The following is a 16,510-nucleotide window of genomic DNA, read 5'->3' as shown; positions in this document are numbered from 1 at the left end:
AGAGACATTAGACATTATAATTACTGATGATTTTTTCTTCCTTAATATAAATCAAAATATCAAAAATAATATGTTATTTTTATTTAAATTATTATTTTTGTTTAGCATATTTAAAATTAATTTTTTTAATCATATAGATAAGTCAATAAAATTATCAAATTATTAATTAATTTATTTTTTTAATATGTGATGTGATTTTTATAATTAATTTATCAAAGAATGACTAAGCTCATGTGGCCATATAGCCCATGTAGCCATGTATAGTTCAACTCAACTCATATAGCCATACGAACAGATACGACTTAACACATATTGTTAAACGTAACTCAGCTCATATGATAGTTAAACCTATATAATGAAGTATGACCTAGCCCATGTGCCTAAAGACAACTCAGCTCATATAGCCAAATACACCTCAGCTCGTATAATCAAGCATAACCCAATATATATGGTTAAGTATAACCTAATTCGCAATCAGAGCATGACCTAGTTTAATAGTAAGACTCAACCCAACTCACGAGTGAGATTTAATTCAACCTACGAAGCTAGGCTCGCTTAGCTATACATCTAGCGTTAGACATATTGTCGCCCTTCAATCCAACTTATTGTACCTCAATCCAACTTACTATTTAGGATGGACATGTGCGACACACATAACTCGTGTCCAAGGCTCTACTAGGTCAATTCAATTTGGAAAAGCATTATACAATATAGTTCAAATTCTTTTTTTTATATTGGTTAAGCTTGTTAGTTGATCAAACCAGGTTTAATAAGTTAAAAACGGTTTCAAGATGATTCCAAACCAACTTGACATGTTCAAACATATTTAAGCTAGTTAAAATTAATCGAATCTAAATTATATCGATTTAAGATGATTTTAAATTGATTATATAAGGATTTGAGGTTGGTTCCATTATATTATAAGTCAATTGAGTATGGTTCAAGTATACAAATATATCATTTGAAATTGATTATTAGTTTTTTTTAAAGTAAATTAATGATATTAATGTGATTATTACCATGTATGACTATGTTGAGTGATCTATATTAAAAGTGCAACATGCAAAATAAGTTACTGGTCCATTATAGTGTAGAGCCGAAGTCTAGCAGGTCATATATCAAGTATGGTCCATCATAATATTTTATTATATTATTTCTTATATACATTTATAAATGAATAATCATGATTGACTGATTATATATCTCTATCGAGGGTAGGTAGACGATTCTATTCGATGATTAGTGAGCTGCTAAATGTGACAGTTGGACGATCATTTTATCCACTATCGAAAGGAAATGTGTTCTCACTTAGGTGGGTAAGAGATACTACTCCATCTAGTGTTAGGAGGTATCTATCCCATAGACGGTATCTTTATTCGGTGTTGGGAGTGTATATAATCAGGTGTGATATACTCCTTTATTATCTAACTATTATGTAGATCATTCAGATATGTTGCATATGCAAGTGTATGATGTATAATTTTATTTATTGTATAAGAATTATTATTATAATTTTAATATATAAGTTTTATAATAAAATACTATATTTTTGTTTTTAATATTTATATATGTTTCATGAGTATTAAAAATTATTTTTATGATTTTTAAATATTCTTATCAATGTGGTTGCTTATTGTTTTTATCTTATATTTACTTTTAGATTAACTTATTACTTTATATTTGGGTGGAATAGATTTTTTGGTGGCTTATCGCCTACTAAAAATATATGGTTCTTTTTTTAGTTAAAATAATATTTAGTGTAGTAAAGATTAAGATTAAATTCAAAGATAATTATTTTATAAATTAAATAATAAAATGATGATTTATTTTTTTTATAAATCTGAGATGTGACAATAAGATTTATTTGTAAACATTATGAATGATCTAAATAGATTTATAATCTCAATCAAACTAACTATAAGTAAAAAAATATTATATTATAATAATAAATAAATAATGATATCGAAAGAAATATGATATAATATCACTCCTAGTGTTTTTCCAATGATACTTGTATGTTTTTAGTACATCAATAAAATATTATTAAAAAATTATAAATGAGCTAAATAAAAATACTATAACAATAAAAAATTAAATAAAAAACTGTTGGGAGATATTTTTAAATTAAAAATATTTTTTTGATAAAAATAGAAAAAAATATCTTTTAGAAAATATTGAAAATAAATATGTTCTAAGAAAATCATCCATTATTCAATATATATTGCTACTTTATCATTTTTAGAAGTGCGACGATCGGATTCTTTCATACAACACTCAATATTTCATACAATCGGATTCTTTCTCGTTAGAATTCCCATTTAAGCTATCCCTTATTGTCGACAAATAAAAATATTCTTGATATTTTCTATAATTATTTTACAACTCAATTTTCCTACAACTAATGTAATCGAGTGGATGATGTCAATTGGAGTAGTACACGTGGACATATCATAATATTCGAAGATAAAGGACAGATATGTCATTTTGGAACTTCGTACGGACTAGACGACGAAACGAAGAGCAGAAGAAAACGTCTTCCATCCCTCGCCGTAGATTCCTCACATCCAACGGTCAACTTCCATCCATCAATAATCAACGGATAGGATTCCATCACCAGCAGTACATAAGTCTTTGCTGCTCCCCCCCCCCCCGAATCGAAGTAGGGTTTTGGTCGAGTCCCAAAGAAGGGGGCAGTCGACTGGCTTCCCAGAAAAGGTGCCTGATTTCGTCTAAACCCTAATCCTCTGTCTCTTTGTCTCCGGTCCTTTCTTCTTGCTTCGAACTCGTTGAGATCGATCGACACGGCAGCTCGATCTGCTTCGTAATTATATATCGTTTTCTTTTATGTATCTTAAATGTTTGTGTTGTTTAATTGTGATTTTGATCTATGAAAGTCGCTCTTTATGTCGTCTTCTACCGTTTTCTATTACTGATTGGTGTTCGTTGGCATGTCGAGGTTTAGATCTTCCACCGATTTGGATGTGTTGTTATTCGGTTAGGGCTGATAGGTTAACAGGGGGTTTTGATCGGAGATGTTCTCTTTAACATGGGTAAAGGCAGGTATGTCGAGTGCGGCACCTTGACCGCTTTAATAAGATCTCCTGTCATTTGAGTTTGTGCAACTTAGAAGGGTGATAATGATATGCACAGATTTGAGGTCAATAACAGTGGCTAGGAGTACCAGTGTAGCCTTTTAGGTGTTGGATCAATTGTTTTGGGCGTATAACACGCTATCCTTATTTGTTCCAATTATTTAAGTAATTAGCATCGTTGTGGTTATCCTTGTGACATTGTTGTAACAGCGTCGTTGTGGGTGAGGAGGGGGGAGTGAGAGATTCATGGTGCCTATGTCTTAAAAGGAGAAGGATGTTCAGATATGGTAGATTTCATATGTAAGTGTTAGATGAGGTTGGATTCATATGTAAGGGCGTGGAATCAGTGGCAATTGCAAATACCCCAATGAAGATGATGAAAGTGGAAGGATGAGATGGTACTTTGTTGCCTTTATTGGCTGAAGCAAAGTTCTCTCCTCATGGATTACCTTTCCTGTTATTGCTTTGGTAGTGGAGGTAGACAGGAGAGGGAGAGGGATTTAGGAATCGAGTGATGGAGATTAAGTGGGAAAATTGAGTAAAACGACCAGTAGAGGTTGAGGTCTGATTGATGTACAGCCCTAAAAGTCTCAGGTATTTTGTTGAGTTAGTGATACTTTGATGCGACGCATCAACGAGCATGCATTTGCCGATCTCATTTCTAGTTATTTTACTACTTGAAAATTACAGAGTTTGGTTGCTATTGTCACAAAGGCTCTTTCAGAAAATTTGTCAAGGCTAAGAGTTTGCAGTATAACTGTGATTTTGTGTTACATTTTGTAATAATCTGAGGCTTTCAGTTTTACGTATGCCATCTACTATTTTTGTCAATTATTGATCTTTGGTCCATGTGGAAATTGCTTGACTTGCTGGTTTCCTATACTGAACATCCTCAGGCTGCCTAATGATATATCTGAAGTCTAGGCTTTCACAATCATCATAAATGTTTTGAGATGACCACCTGAATACATAGTTAAGAATCCCAAACTACATGCCAAAAAAAAAACGAAACCACTAGTCAGTGTCTTAAGTTACTTCAGCTCTTTTGCTTTTTTTTTTTTTTTTATCGAATATTTGTGTTTAACTTCATGATAATAAGATGCTTTAAGTGCATTCTTGCCCATCTCATTGTCAGGTGTGAAGGATGGCTTTTGCAAATAGAATTGGAAATCTCCTGAAGAAATCTGTAACTTCCAGTCCATCATTATATCAAGTAATACGATGCATGTCTTCCTCAAAGATTTTTATTGGAGGTCTGACATAATGTTACCTGAATACCTTGTAATCTTCGTAATTGAATTCATGTTTGTGCAACTTTTAATATATTCACTACTTGCTATTCAGGGCTTTCATATGGCACTGATGATCAAAGTTTGAGAGAAGCATTTACTAGTTATGGTGAAGTTGTCGAAGGCAAGTGATAATCTTCTTGCTTATCTATACCTAATTTTCTCTTCATGCATATGAGCTCACAGGCTTTATCTTGTGCAGCTAGGGTGATCATGGACAGGGAAACTGGAAGGTCTAGAGGGTTTGGATTTGTGACTTTTACATCCAACGAAGAAGCCTCTGCTGCCATTAGTGGCTTCGATGGGAAGGTACATACTCTCGACAATTCATTTTGCTTATGAGTTCAAATAAATTGGAATGTCAATCTGTTGCATAATTAGTTTTAAGTAAAGGTAAATAACCAAATGCTATATGTTAAGGAAAGCTAGGATGTTAAACATTAGATAGGTGCAAGGGAAATTAGTAATATATCAACTTGAGCAGTACATGAAAAATCCTCTGAATATATTAACATGGTATGTAGCACATGGATAGCAATATGTCTCATTCCACAGCTGCATAACCATGCTCTGATATTATATTCCTTCACTAAATTCGTGTCTTTTATGATTTTGTGTAGTTTTAAATGATTATACCACTCTTTTCCTTATTTTGTTGAACTGTTCATACATAATATGGGGCACCATACTTAATCTAATTAATCAGTACTGCTGTTTGATAGAATAATTTTTTATTTATATTTTTATTGGTCATCAAGGAATGTTTGTTTTAATACAATTCATTTATGATTTACTATTATCACTTGAATTTCATTTTTGCCCTTAATATGTCACAATACTTTGGTCTGTGCAGATCTAGTAAGTGTATTTTCTTTAAACAAAATAAAATTTTGTATATGTGCACCATTTTATGCCTCCTAGTAGCCATGGCTTATGAGTTTTGTTTACTGAAAAGTAAGAGTGAAATTTTTGACTTTTTTTTAATCCAAATAGAAATGTTGTTTTCTCCTTTTAAGACATGTTACTCTGTTACATAGATGGAATTGGAGCTTCTATTCGTATATCATACTGGTGTCAACTTTTAATTTGCTTTGCATAAGTTAAAAACTCTACAGTTTTCATTTCATCAAGCTTGTCTAAGTAAATAACGTGGGACTCTTAAAACAACCGTTGCACTGGAATTTTTGGGGGTTGTTAAAATACCATAAAAGTTTTTAAATAACTGATGATGATCAACTGTAAGCAACATATTTATAAGAAGCATGATTCTGTAACACTGCCTGAAAATTATAAATAGGCGATAGTCTGTAGGATGGAATGTTCTTTATGGAATTTGTAGGCCATAACTAAATATGGTCTGAATAACAAATGCCTTGCTTTTAAACTCTAATCCACCATTTTCATGTGTTTATCTATAAAGGAAGCTACACTTGTGGACTTGTGTGATGACAATTTTTGGGGAGTCGGATTTGTCAACATAGGATAGTTGTTGGATTCAGTGGGCAGATCATTCGTACTGAATCTTAAAGTTGTTACAACACAAGGTATCTTCCAGGCAGAGGATTGGGTTGGAACAAAGAAAGATTGGAACATGGAACAAAGAGAAGACATTGATGTCACTGGCCAGTTGTATCGCAAATTTTGTCTATCCAAATGAAGTCAGACATAACCAACTCTATGGTCTTTAACATCAAATTACTTTTGATTATAAGTTTCCATATACAGCTTTCTTTGGAAGTCTAACTAACAAGTGCTGACACAAGCTATTAGTTTCTGCTAGAGGTAGGTAATCCCTAAAACTATGTATGAGTTTTGCTTCAAGCATTCACTGGCTTCAATAGGAAAATAATAAAAACTAATTAATTTGGATATCTTGTGGGATAAGTATATGTTCGTCTTTCTTCAGTATTACATTTTGTCTGAAATTTTGGTCTTTTCTAACTTCAATGATTAACCTTGCTACTTCAACAGGATCTCCATGGCCGGATGGTAAGGGTTAACTATGCCAATGAACGAACGGGTGGGTTTCGTGGTGGTTATGGGGGTGGTGGCTACGGTGGAGGTGGGTATGGTGGTGGTGGAGGTGGCTACGGTGGCAGAGGAGGTTATGGCGCTGGTGGAGGTTACGACGGTGGTAGTGCAAATAATTATGGTGGAGACAACTACAATACTGGACCTGCTGGCGGAGGTGGTGGTGGTGGTTATGGCGGAGGTAGCTATGGAAGTGGTGGTGGTGGTAGCTATGGTGGTGGTAGCTATGGAAGTGGTGGTGGCTATGGAGGTAGTGCTGGAGGATATGATGGTGCCAGTGCTGGTGGTGGTTATGGTGTTGCCGGGGGTGGTGGTGGCAGTGACAACTACGTAAGTGGAGCGGATGGTGGTTTTGGCGGAGGTAGTGGTGGTTATGGACGGAGCAGCGGATTTTACGGTGGCAGCAGTGGTGGCAATTACAACGCTGCTGCAGGTGGTGACAGCAAACAGCAGAGCAGTAACTTTGGCAAGGATGATGTTGGCTATGGTAATGACAATCAGGATGACTTGCTGGAGGACGACTTCAAGGGTGATAACGACGATGAGCCTGATGACTACGCCAACAAGCAAAGCTAATGAGGAGCTTCAATGATCAGTAGTAGGAGTAATAAGGTCAGGTAATTGCAACTTCAGAGTCATTAAGCTCCAAGTTTATACGAGAAACCTAAATCTGTGAACTCTGATCTTTTGGCAGAGTGTAACTGCATCTCCGTTGCTCTTTTCATTTAGTGGCACAAACCTATGGATCTGATGATTCAGTCAGATGTTCCTCTTTCGTCGTATTACTGTTCTTGATGCATCTGATATGCTGCATGTAGTTTGGAACGAGTTCTAGTAGTGTTTGAAGCCAGCATGTTTGAATATACGCGTAGTCGCAATTGGCTATTTTTGCTTGCTTAATGCCTCTTCCCAGAGCGAGTATCATGTGAACCTTGTTGCACTCCTACCATCCTTTAATATCTAAAATGGTAGGAGTGAAATTGGGAAAAAGAGTCCTAACATTGCAATTGGAAATCTCATTAAACATATCATCGACATCACATGAACGCTTTATCCACAGCCGAGCATGATATAACGTTCCCATGGAAGCTCTGGTGAGCCCATGCACCCTACTAATCAACAAACACGCGGGCAAGCATTGTTGATGCTTCGCTGATGTCACTTCGCGAATCTCTTATTGAACGCAAGGCGGATTCGCTGGTACGATTCAACAACCGGCCTCGTACGCCGCAGAGGTCAGCCTGGGACGAGGATGCACCATCAAAGGCACGGCCCGCTGCAGCGTCAGCCCATAGGCTTCCTCCATGTCGAGCTTCTCCGGCTTCTGCCCCTCCGGCAGACTCCAGTCAAAGGCGTGCACCAGGGTGGCCGTCATGAACTGCACCATCCTGATCCCCAGGCTCATCCCGGCGCAGATCCTCCGCCCGGCTCCGAAGGGGATGAGCTCGAAGTCTTGCCCCCTGAGGTCGACGCTCTCGTGCCCGCCGCCGGGGAGGAACCTGGCCGGGTTGAACTCGAGCGGGTTCGGCCACGACGCCGGGTCGTGGGTGATGGCCCAGATGTTGACGAGCAGCGTCGCGCCCCGGGGAATCTGGTAGCCGCCCACCTCGCACGCCTCCGACGCCACGCGCGGGAGGGACAGCGGCGTGGACGGGTGGAGCCGGAACGTCTCCTTGATGACGGCTTGCAGGAAGCGCAGGTTGGGGAGGTCGGACTCGGTGACGAGCCGGGATCGGCCGACCACCGAGTCGAGCTCCCGCTGGGCTTGCTTGAGGACGTCCGGGTGCCGGATGAGCTCCGCCAACGCCCACTCCACCGTGCTCGATGACGTGTCCGTCCCCGCTGTGAACAGGTTCTGTCATGGAAGCGTCATTAACACTATGACGTGTCCGTCTCCTCTGTGAATAATGAAGGAGTGGCGGTATCGTAATACGTACCAATAGCAGGGCCTTAATGTTTGTGTCGGTGAGCTTTCCGCCATCGCCTTCGCCTTCGCCGTCCGGCCTCTCGGTCAGCGCTATCAACACGCTCAGCAGGTCCCTTCCGCGGTCGCTCGGGTCGGCCTCCCCCTCGGCAGCCTCCGCGCGGCGGCGGTGCTCCGCGATGATCCCGTCGAGGAACTCGTCGTACCTGCGGTGCAGCCTCTTCATCCTGGCTACCACCCCCTGGGGGTCGAGCCAGTTCAGCCACGGGACGAAGTCGCCGACGTTGAACTCCCCCGCCAGCCTCATCAGCTCCACCACCATCTCCTTGAACTCCCCGGCGCCCTCCCGGCTACCGTCCTCCTCGAACACCGGCCGCCCCATGGTGGCCCTGGCCAGCGCGTTGGTGGCGCAGACGTTCACGGCGTAGCCCAGGTTGACCGGCGCATCGCCGCACGCGCGGAGCGCGTGCACCAGGAGCCCCACCTCGCCCTGCCGTACCCACCGGAGGTCGTCGAGCGCCTTGGCGCTGAAGAGGTGGACGGAGCAGAGCTTGCGGAGCATACGCCAGCGGGGGCCGTATGGCGCGAACACGAGGTCCTGGTAGTTGTAGGCGACGTGCTCGGCGCCGGAGTTGGGCGGCCGGTCACAGAAGATGGCGTCGTGCGCGCGGAGCAGCTGGGAAGCGACGGCCGCGGAGGCGGCGACGACGACGTCCACGGAGCCGAAGCGGAGGCGGAAGAGCGGGCCGTGGACCTTGGCCAGCGCGTGCAGCGTGTGGTGAGGCTTCGGGCCCAGCTGGGGCAGGTTGCCGAGGATCGGCCAGCCGCGGGGACCGGGCGGCAGGGGCTTCCTCCTCGACTGCTTGAGGTGGAGGAAGAAGAGGATTAGGGATGAGAGGCCGAGGGTGAAGAGGCCAAGTAGAATAAGATCCATGCTGCAGTATGCTTCTCTCGGAGGGGCTTCTCTTATTTAAAAGGACATTGGCCATGTAAGGGGGTGCAGTCAACAGTCAGCTCACCGTGAGGTAACCTGCGCTACCTTCCATTCCTTTCTCGAAAAGCAGCTTAGATGAGGTGATGTGGCCACCTGGTCGCCTCATTTTGGCCACCTACCCCTCCGCAATTACCATTAATGCTTAATTAATCCGATTAATTTACCTAATACATATTGAATTGTTTTCCAATTATTTATTTTTTTCAGAAAAATAAATAATCTTATCATAATCTTACTGAAGTTTTTTTATATATTATTAGTCGCCAAATCAAGATATTTATTGTATTATAATATAATAATATCGCCTATTTTCCTAATGGTTGAGATTACTGATCATCAATCAAATTTTTTATCATATAACAACTAAAACATATCTAATTCAGATTACTGTAGAGGAAATTGTGGTGTAAAACACAATATTGAGCGAAGTAGAATTGAATTAAAGGCCAAATTTTGAGTTTTTTTTCTTATAAAAAAATGATGATGAATTAAATCAATGAAATTAATTTGATGAGAGGATACTATTCCTGTCTTCCTGTATTTGGTCACCAGCTCATCAAATGCTTTTCAATGTTCAACTACTTAACGAGAAATAATAGTTCTCTCATAATTCTATGGGATTTCTCGAAGACTACTCTTATTGGAACATGTGATTGTAGTCTTGCGAAGTGAGACTGCTTAGACTAAATCGAACACAAACACAAATACGTATTTATATATTAATTTTTATTTATTTATTTATAAGTATACTGAGAAGATTTCGAATCCTCAATATTTAATAAATAATAAAAATATTAATTTTATTATGACAAACGATGAGCAATAATGTCTGAAGATGATGCTTTGCAACGTTGCGTTGCAGGCACGAGCTGCCAACCAACCGTTCGCTCGCCGCCTGTGAGGTTGGCAGCCTGTCAAAAATCGAAGGAGTTCGACGGAGACAGCCGCAACTGGGTTTTGTCTCGAGCCATCAACTAACCTTCTCTCGGCTCCTCAGCGTTCCACGCTCCATGGTGTGGCAGCTGAGCATTTTGATCACGCGTCCTGTCGACCGTCTTCGAACAGTCGCCACCACACCACACCATGCCTACCAAGTGTTCGACAAAAGTCGTAAGCCCGTCTTTTCTTCTTGTTTTCACCTTTTCGTTTCCGCAGATTCGCATGGTATATAAGAATGCTAATTCTATGTTACCCTACAACTATAATCAGCATATTTTATGCAATCTCGGCTGCCCCCCAAATAGAAGAGACATTGACTAATTCTTTTTTGAATCTCCTACTGACTCCACTTCATGTGTCAGATAATTAGAATCCAATTTAATGACACATATGATTTATGTAAGATAATTGAGAGTTGTATTTAATATAAACGATTAATTCAAGTCAAGATTTTTCAGCTCAAATATAATAGTCGAAATTGTTGATAATAAAAAGAAAGACAGTATGTTACATATATTGTTAAAGCCATTACAAACTTCAAAGTTTTCTATAGCTTCAGTAGTCTAATAGTTTTATATTTTTTAATATAATCATATTATCACTGCTCCCCGAATTATATATAATAATTAGTAGAAAGAAATAATATGGATGAATTTAGTAAATAAAATCTCACTGCTTAACAAAAAGAAATATAAATAAAAAAGGCAAAAATTTCTGTAAGCAAATGTATTAATATGCGAAACATACGTCCACACGAATATGCAAATGTGGTTCGGTCTTCACCCAAATGGTTTAATCCAACCGAGATTGAGAGTCCTATAATGGTTCGGCCGCACCTTCATAAAACCCTAAGAGACTTCCGAAACCCGCCTCCGTTCTCTCTGTCGTTCGCTCCTCCCTCCCGCGTCTTGAGTAGAGGAGCAGAGAGGGGAGCCGGCGATGGACTTCGGCGTAGCTGGCGGCGCGGGTGGTAGCGAGGAGGCCGCGCGGCGAGTCCGCGTGCGGTTCACCACCAAGCTCGGGCCGCCGCTCCGAGTCCCCTCCGCCCCCCTCGCCGTCCCCTCCAACCTCACCCGCATGGGCCTCTCCGAGATCGTCAACCTACTCCTCGAGAACGGTAGTCTCTCGCCTCTTTTCTCCTTCCTCTTCTCCTTCGCACCCGATCGATCGATGGATCCGGGCGCCGTCTCACCTTCTAACGAGAGCCTGTGCCTGTTCTGACGATGCCGTGGTGCAGCTAGCGCCGAGCACGAGACGCAGCCGTTCGACTTCTTGATCGACGGCGAGCTCGTCCGCCTGCCCCTCGAGGAGTTCCTGCTTGCCAAAGGAATCTCCGCGGTGCGCCTACTCTCTTCTTTTTCTTGTTTCCCCTTCCATTTTCTTGGTGGTGGGTGGGCGTGCGTTTGAATTAGCCTTCATCATGTATTGTGTGCTCCAGGAGAAAGTGCTTGAAATCGAGTACATAAAGGCGGTGGCACCGCGGAAGCAGCAGGATCCTCGCTTGCATGATGATTGGGTTAGTTCGGTGGACGGTTCTAATCCAAGGTGCATTTCGTTCATCTACATTTCTTAGGTCTTATTGGGTGTATGTCTTTCTCATGGTTTAGTGGTTCTGATCATCCACTGGTTGTTTCAATGGTATTTTCTAATTTTATTGGATGGGCTTGTTTTGTTGCTTAAATTGAAATTATGCCTCCCAATTTGGATAGCTGTACTTTATTCACATTTAATTTATATGTCAGTCGCGCAGTATGAGTCATCCTGTTTTGTTCTTTACTTGTTTTCACTACATATGGATGTGAAATAGGGGCTTTGACTGCAGAGTTGATATCTTTTTTTGTATAAGCCTGTTGCTTAATGTCTCTTTCATTATTCAGTAATTGCCTCTCTTCTAACTAGTTTCAATTTTGCTGGTAAAAGGATCGAAGCCTTTGTCCTAGTACTAGGTCGAGCTTTGCTTCTCAAGCCTCAGCTATTAGCAAATGAGATGTCATTTTATTATTTCAGCTTCACCTTGTAACTTTAATCTGCCTCTTCTTTGTACGCGGCAATGTCATCGGGATTTGTTTTAACTCAAGCTTGTTTGCTTTTGCAGTTATATTTTAACGGGTTGTTATGATGGCATTGCAAGGTAAATTTCCTAATTCTGATTAGCAGCCACATACTTTTATGTTCTTCTGCCTTTCCATCTATCAGGGGGTTAACTAAACATGAATAGGATTTATTATTATCGTTTTTGCTACATTTTCTCCTCTTTTAGGCTATGGAAAGGTGGTGCTGCATGTACACATGTATTAGTAGGGCATAGTGGTGCAATTACTTCTGCTCACATCATCAATGGAAAAGGTATTGCAAGCTTTGATCATATGCCGATGCTTAAGAACATTTCTTTTTCTTTTTGCACCTTGTGGCTGTGCATATGCATCTATTTATCTTTATAGGTAATTTTTTTAGTTATCACTTGGATGATTCATATTAATTTGGTAGCTCCAAGCTTTTGCAACAGATGAAAGTGAAAACAGGTTCCATATTGCCACTGGTTCAAAAGATCGGACATTGAGGCTTTGGAAGGTAGACCTATTTGTTTTTGAACCCCACTTAACAGAATATCTGGCCTATTGTTTCTTCTTACACTAATAAGTGTTGGTATCTATTAAGTTTGATGATGCTGAACATTTGGAGCATCCAGTGAATATCAGAGAATATAAAATTCTTCAAGGGCACACATCATCTGTTCAGAGCATCTCCTCGGACCCTTCTGGAGATATGGTATATGTACTTATTTCCTTTGTTCGTCCACCATAACTGGGATGACCTCTGCTGGGGATCTGACGTGTTACAACTTTTCCTTCAGATTTGTTCAGGTTCCTGGGACAGCTCTATTAAGTTGTGGGATGTGAAGAACACCGAAGCGCAAGGTGACACTGTGTCAATAAAGAAGAGGAAATTGGTCTCTGACACAGAAAATCATGTAGAGTCACAGTTGGAGGTATAAATGATCCTGTTAACTGCTTGCTTTTGTTGATATGCAGTGATGGAGTAACCTTGAGATATTGACATGGAACTTGTTGTACATAACAAGCAAAATTCAAAGACCTGATCACTTGGTTAGCTCATTTTTTGGGTTATTTGGTCTAGGTCAAGGGTTGGGAGTCAAGGATCAAAACCCAATAAACTTTAGTTCATATGTTTAAGAAAACTTTTTTCCTGCAATATAGTTGAAAATCCTGACAGCATGTTGGACATGAATGTCCATTTTATCTCCTTAACCAGCCAACACCATCCCCACACACCAAACAAAAGAAACCTACAAATTTGGTCCAAGTATATGAAACTATATTTTGATATTTTTCATATATGTTTTGCTATAGTGTGCAATTACTGAACAAGTCGAGGATGTTTTTGTTAGGTATGTTTCTAGACTGAGCATATTGTGGAACTTAATATCCGACAAACAGTAAAGCATTCAGGATGTTTCTCTTGTCATGAAAAAATGTCTTAAATTAAGAAGGATGGGTAACAAAAGTAGAAAAAGGAGATCTTTGCTGTTTTGTTGCCTTTTTTTAAAATTGAAACTGACATATTGGACACATTTTTTTGTACCTTTAGGACTTTGGGACATCTGTTTTGTATTCATTCCATATTGTACTATATTGTCAAATCATATGAATCAGTTTAGAGAAAAAGACTATGCCCAGAGAATGATTCCATTCGATGAAAGATTATTAACATGGTGGCAGTTGTGTTTTCAAACTACCAAGTAACGCTGGGGCGTATCAAGCTCTAATAATATGTTGAAATTTCTTTCTGGATTTGTGGTCGCTTACTTCTGACATCATCATGAGTCTTCTGGTTGACTGCAGGGGGTGGCTGCCTCAACGCTCGTAGGGCATTCACAGTCTGTATCTTCCATTGTTTGGCCAGAACGCAAAACTATATATTCTGCCTCATGGGATCATTCTGTCCGACAATGGGATGTTCAAACAGGCCAAGAGACGTGGAATATGGTAAGAATGCAGAGTTTTAGTCAATCTCAAGTACATGGTATATATGATATATTTAATTTTTGGTGGTTGAGTAGTACAGGACCACAGGTTGGTATACTGCTTGATATACTAATACTACCATATCAATCTGATAAGATGTTGAGACCAGCATTGGACTGGTAGGATAACCATGCTCATTCATTACATTGGATACTGGTAATGAATGAGCATGTATATCAAGCAGTATACCAACCTGTGGTCCTGTACTACTCAACAACCACCAAAAATTAAATATATCATATATACCACACACACATGAATTCTACACACACACACACACACACACACAGATTCAATGTGCCAGTTCTAGATGGTTGCTTCGGAGCAACCTTATAACAGATCCGGATGAATTTTGATTTTTTTCAAGTTCTTTAGTGTGCATGCTTGACCCAGTGTGATGTGCATTAGGATACTGACACATAATTGCGAATTTCTTAATCAGCTTCTTAATGCTAATTATCTCCACATGCTTCATGCTTGTATATCCTTATGCATAGGCATGCGGGAAAGTTTTGAATTGCCTTGACATTGGTGGAGAGAGTTCTGCACTTATTGCTGCAGGAGGCTCTGACCCTATCCTAAGGATTTGGGACCCTCGCAAACCAGGTGAAGTAATTGAGAAAACCTTATGCTAGTTGAACCATCTTTGCTTTACTCAAATCTGTGTAAAGAATTGACATCCTTTTGATTTACTCAAATCTGTATCAAGAATTGACATTCTTATTAAACAGGAACACTGGCTCCCGTTTTTCAGTTTTCATCCCATTCATCTTGGATATCTGCTTGCAAATGGCATTGCAAGTCATGGTTTCATCTGTTATCAGCATCTTATGATGGGAAGGTGATGTTATGGGACCTGAGAACAGCGGTACAGTACTCTCCGACCTTATCTTTTTTTGTACTCATTGTTTACATGAGCTCATTCTTTACACTGATGTCTACTCTTTCTTGCAGTGGCCTTTGGCAATAATTGATTCACACAAAGAGAAGGTAAGCTTAGATTTTGCCTTTCATGGTTGAGCATGAGAAATGGGTTTTGACTGATTGTGTTGTTGGATAAAGGTACTATGCGCCGATTGGTGGAAGAATGACAGTGTTATTAGTGGAGGAGCTGATTCGAAGTTGCTTATATGTTCTGGAGTGTCAATCCAATAAAATGAGTGGTGAGTGCAAATTCTTTTTGTTGAAGGTCTTAACATGTTATAATACCACAAAATGTCCTAATCCCAACTATTTCAGCTAACGTGGATGGTTTTCCACCTTTGAGCTGCTAAATATGTTCTTTTTCTCTATTGGTCTTTGAGATCATAGTCGTACTGTAAATATGTTATTTTATTATGATTTAGTTATATTTGTAAGGATTTAAATTGTTGTTTTCTCCTATCCATTTTGTAGAACCTAATCAGGTGGTGCTCTTAACTGATTTGCAGGAGTGCTGATTTCTTCAAAATACATTGTGTCCTTCCACTCAAATAAACATTAAAATATCGCAGACATGAACATTCTTCTAGAGATTTTAACAGTGTCTTCCAGAAGAAAGCAGTTTTAACAAGATGTGTTTAAAGTTTTGTCTGTCTAATGAAGAAGCTTACAGTAGATTTGCTTATAGCTATACAATTGTGTAATGCCCCGAGTATATGTTTCTTGAATTTGGCGGCTATTTTTATGAGCGAGATATGATTTTGCAGATACTCTCAATGTTGCATCATTGAACAGCACAAAGCATCTTCCCTTCTTGGATATGCGTGGCTGGTAGACTGCTGATTTCGTCATCTGATAGTACACTGAGAAAGCTGCTCACTTTTTAACATCATTCCCTGTGCTTTCAGGTTCATGTGCTTTGTTTATATTTGTTAGAGCAACATGATAATCATCTCTCATGTTTTTTGCCCAAGTTTGCATGTGACCGATGCGATGTTCATTTCGTACGTGTGAAGTTTATTTTTCTATTATAACGTATGTATTCATGTTTATTTGTGTGATCTCGATCTAATGCTTTGACGAAGTGATGGCTATAGTTTGTCCAGATGTTTGTTTTCGTCAATTCGTTTCAGGTCCCTATTTGACCATAGGGGATTATGGGGATATAGTAGCCTTTGTGGGTGAATATCACAAGGGTACTATCCTAGATGGTTGTGTTTAGCTTGGTATTGTGGTTTTTTTTACTTAGTTTTAGTAAGCTAATATTGTGGTCA

At 39.8% G+C, this 16,510-nt stretch overlaps 3 protein-coding genes across 6 annotated transcripts; 2 read left to right on the top strand and 1 right to left on the bottom strand.

Moving 5' to 3' along the window:
* The first annotated feature begins 2,642 nt into the window (after positions 1-2,642).
* Positions 2,643-7,174, top strand: LOC135581324 (glycine-rich RNA-binding protein 10-like). 2 transcript variants are annotated; one of them, XM_065101424.1, is made up of 5 exons: positions 2,643-2,715; positions 4,228-4,345; positions 4,437-4,505; positions 4,584-4,690; positions 6,353-7,174. In XM_065101424.1, the coding sequence occupies exons 2-5, from the start codon at positions 4,237-4,239 to the stop codon at positions 6,986-6,988; spliced, it is 921 nt and encodes a 306-aa protein (XP_064957496.1). In that variant the 5' UTR covers positions 2,643-2,715; positions 4,228-4,236; the 3' UTR covers positions 6,989-7,174. The 2 variants fall into 2 exon arrangements, with proteins under 2 accessions (XP_064957496.1, XP_064957497.1); XM_065101425.1 differs by having other exon boundaries at positions 2,673-2,821.
* Positions 7,175-7,408: 234 nt separating this feature from the next.
* Positions 7,409-9,289, bottom strand: LOC135608490 (flavonoid 3'-monooxygenase CYP75B137-like). The gene is made up of 2 exons (XM_065101420.1): positions 8,350-9,289; positions 7,409-8,267 (listed from the first exon to the last, which is right to left on the bottom strand). The coding sequence occupies exons 1-2, from the start codon at positions 9,268-9,270 to the stop codon at positions 7,620-7,622; spliced, it is 1,569 nt and encodes a 522-aa protein (XP_064957492.1). The 5' UTR covers positions 9,271-9,289; the 3' UTR covers positions 7,409-7,619.
* A 1,719-nt stretch (positions 9,290-11,008) lies between these two features.
* On the top strand, positions 11,009-16,297 carry LOC135608491 (ribosome biogenesis protein WDR12 homolog). Of its 3 annotated transcripts, none has more exons than XM_065101422.1 (14): positions 11,009-11,386; positions 11,507-11,607; positions 11,708-11,814; positions 12,365-12,400; positions 12,530-12,615; positions 12,764-12,840; positions 12,928-13,038; positions 13,124-13,258; positions 14,133-14,276; positions 14,813-14,921; positions 15,047-15,183; positions 15,270-15,305; positions 15,378-15,478; positions 16,004-16,297. In XM_065101422.1, exons 1-13 carry the CDS (start codon positions 11,209-11,211, stop codon positions 15,468-15,470), a joined length of 1,350 nt encoding a protein of 449 aa, XP_064957494.1. In that variant the 5' UTR covers positions 11,009-11,208; the 3' UTR covers positions 15,471-15,478; positions 16,004-16,297. The 3 variants fall into 3 exon arrangements, with proteins under 3 accessions (XP_064957494.1, XP_064957493.1, XP_064957495.1); XM_065101421.1 differs by lacking the exon at positions 16,004-16,297 and adding an exon at positions 15,746-16,002 and having other exon boundaries at positions 11,012-11,386; XM_065101423.1 differs by lacking the exon at positions 16,004-16,297 and adding an exon at positions 15,746-16,002 and having other exon boundaries at positions 11,025-11,386; positions 12,776-12,840.
* The last annotated feature ends 213 nt before the right edge of the window (positions 16,298-16,510 follow it).

The sequence above is a fragment of the Musa acuminata genome, chromosome BXJ2-3 (assembly GCF_036884655.1).
Source record: "Musa acuminata AAA Group cultivar baxijiao chromosome BXJ2-3, Cavendish_Baxijiao_AAA, whole genome shotgun sequence".
Taxonomy (NCBI): Eukaryota; Viridiplantae; Streptophyta; class Magnoliopsida; order Zingiberales; family Musaceae; genus Musa; species Musa acuminata.
This window is presented reverse-complemented; position numbering and strand designations above follow the sequence as displayed.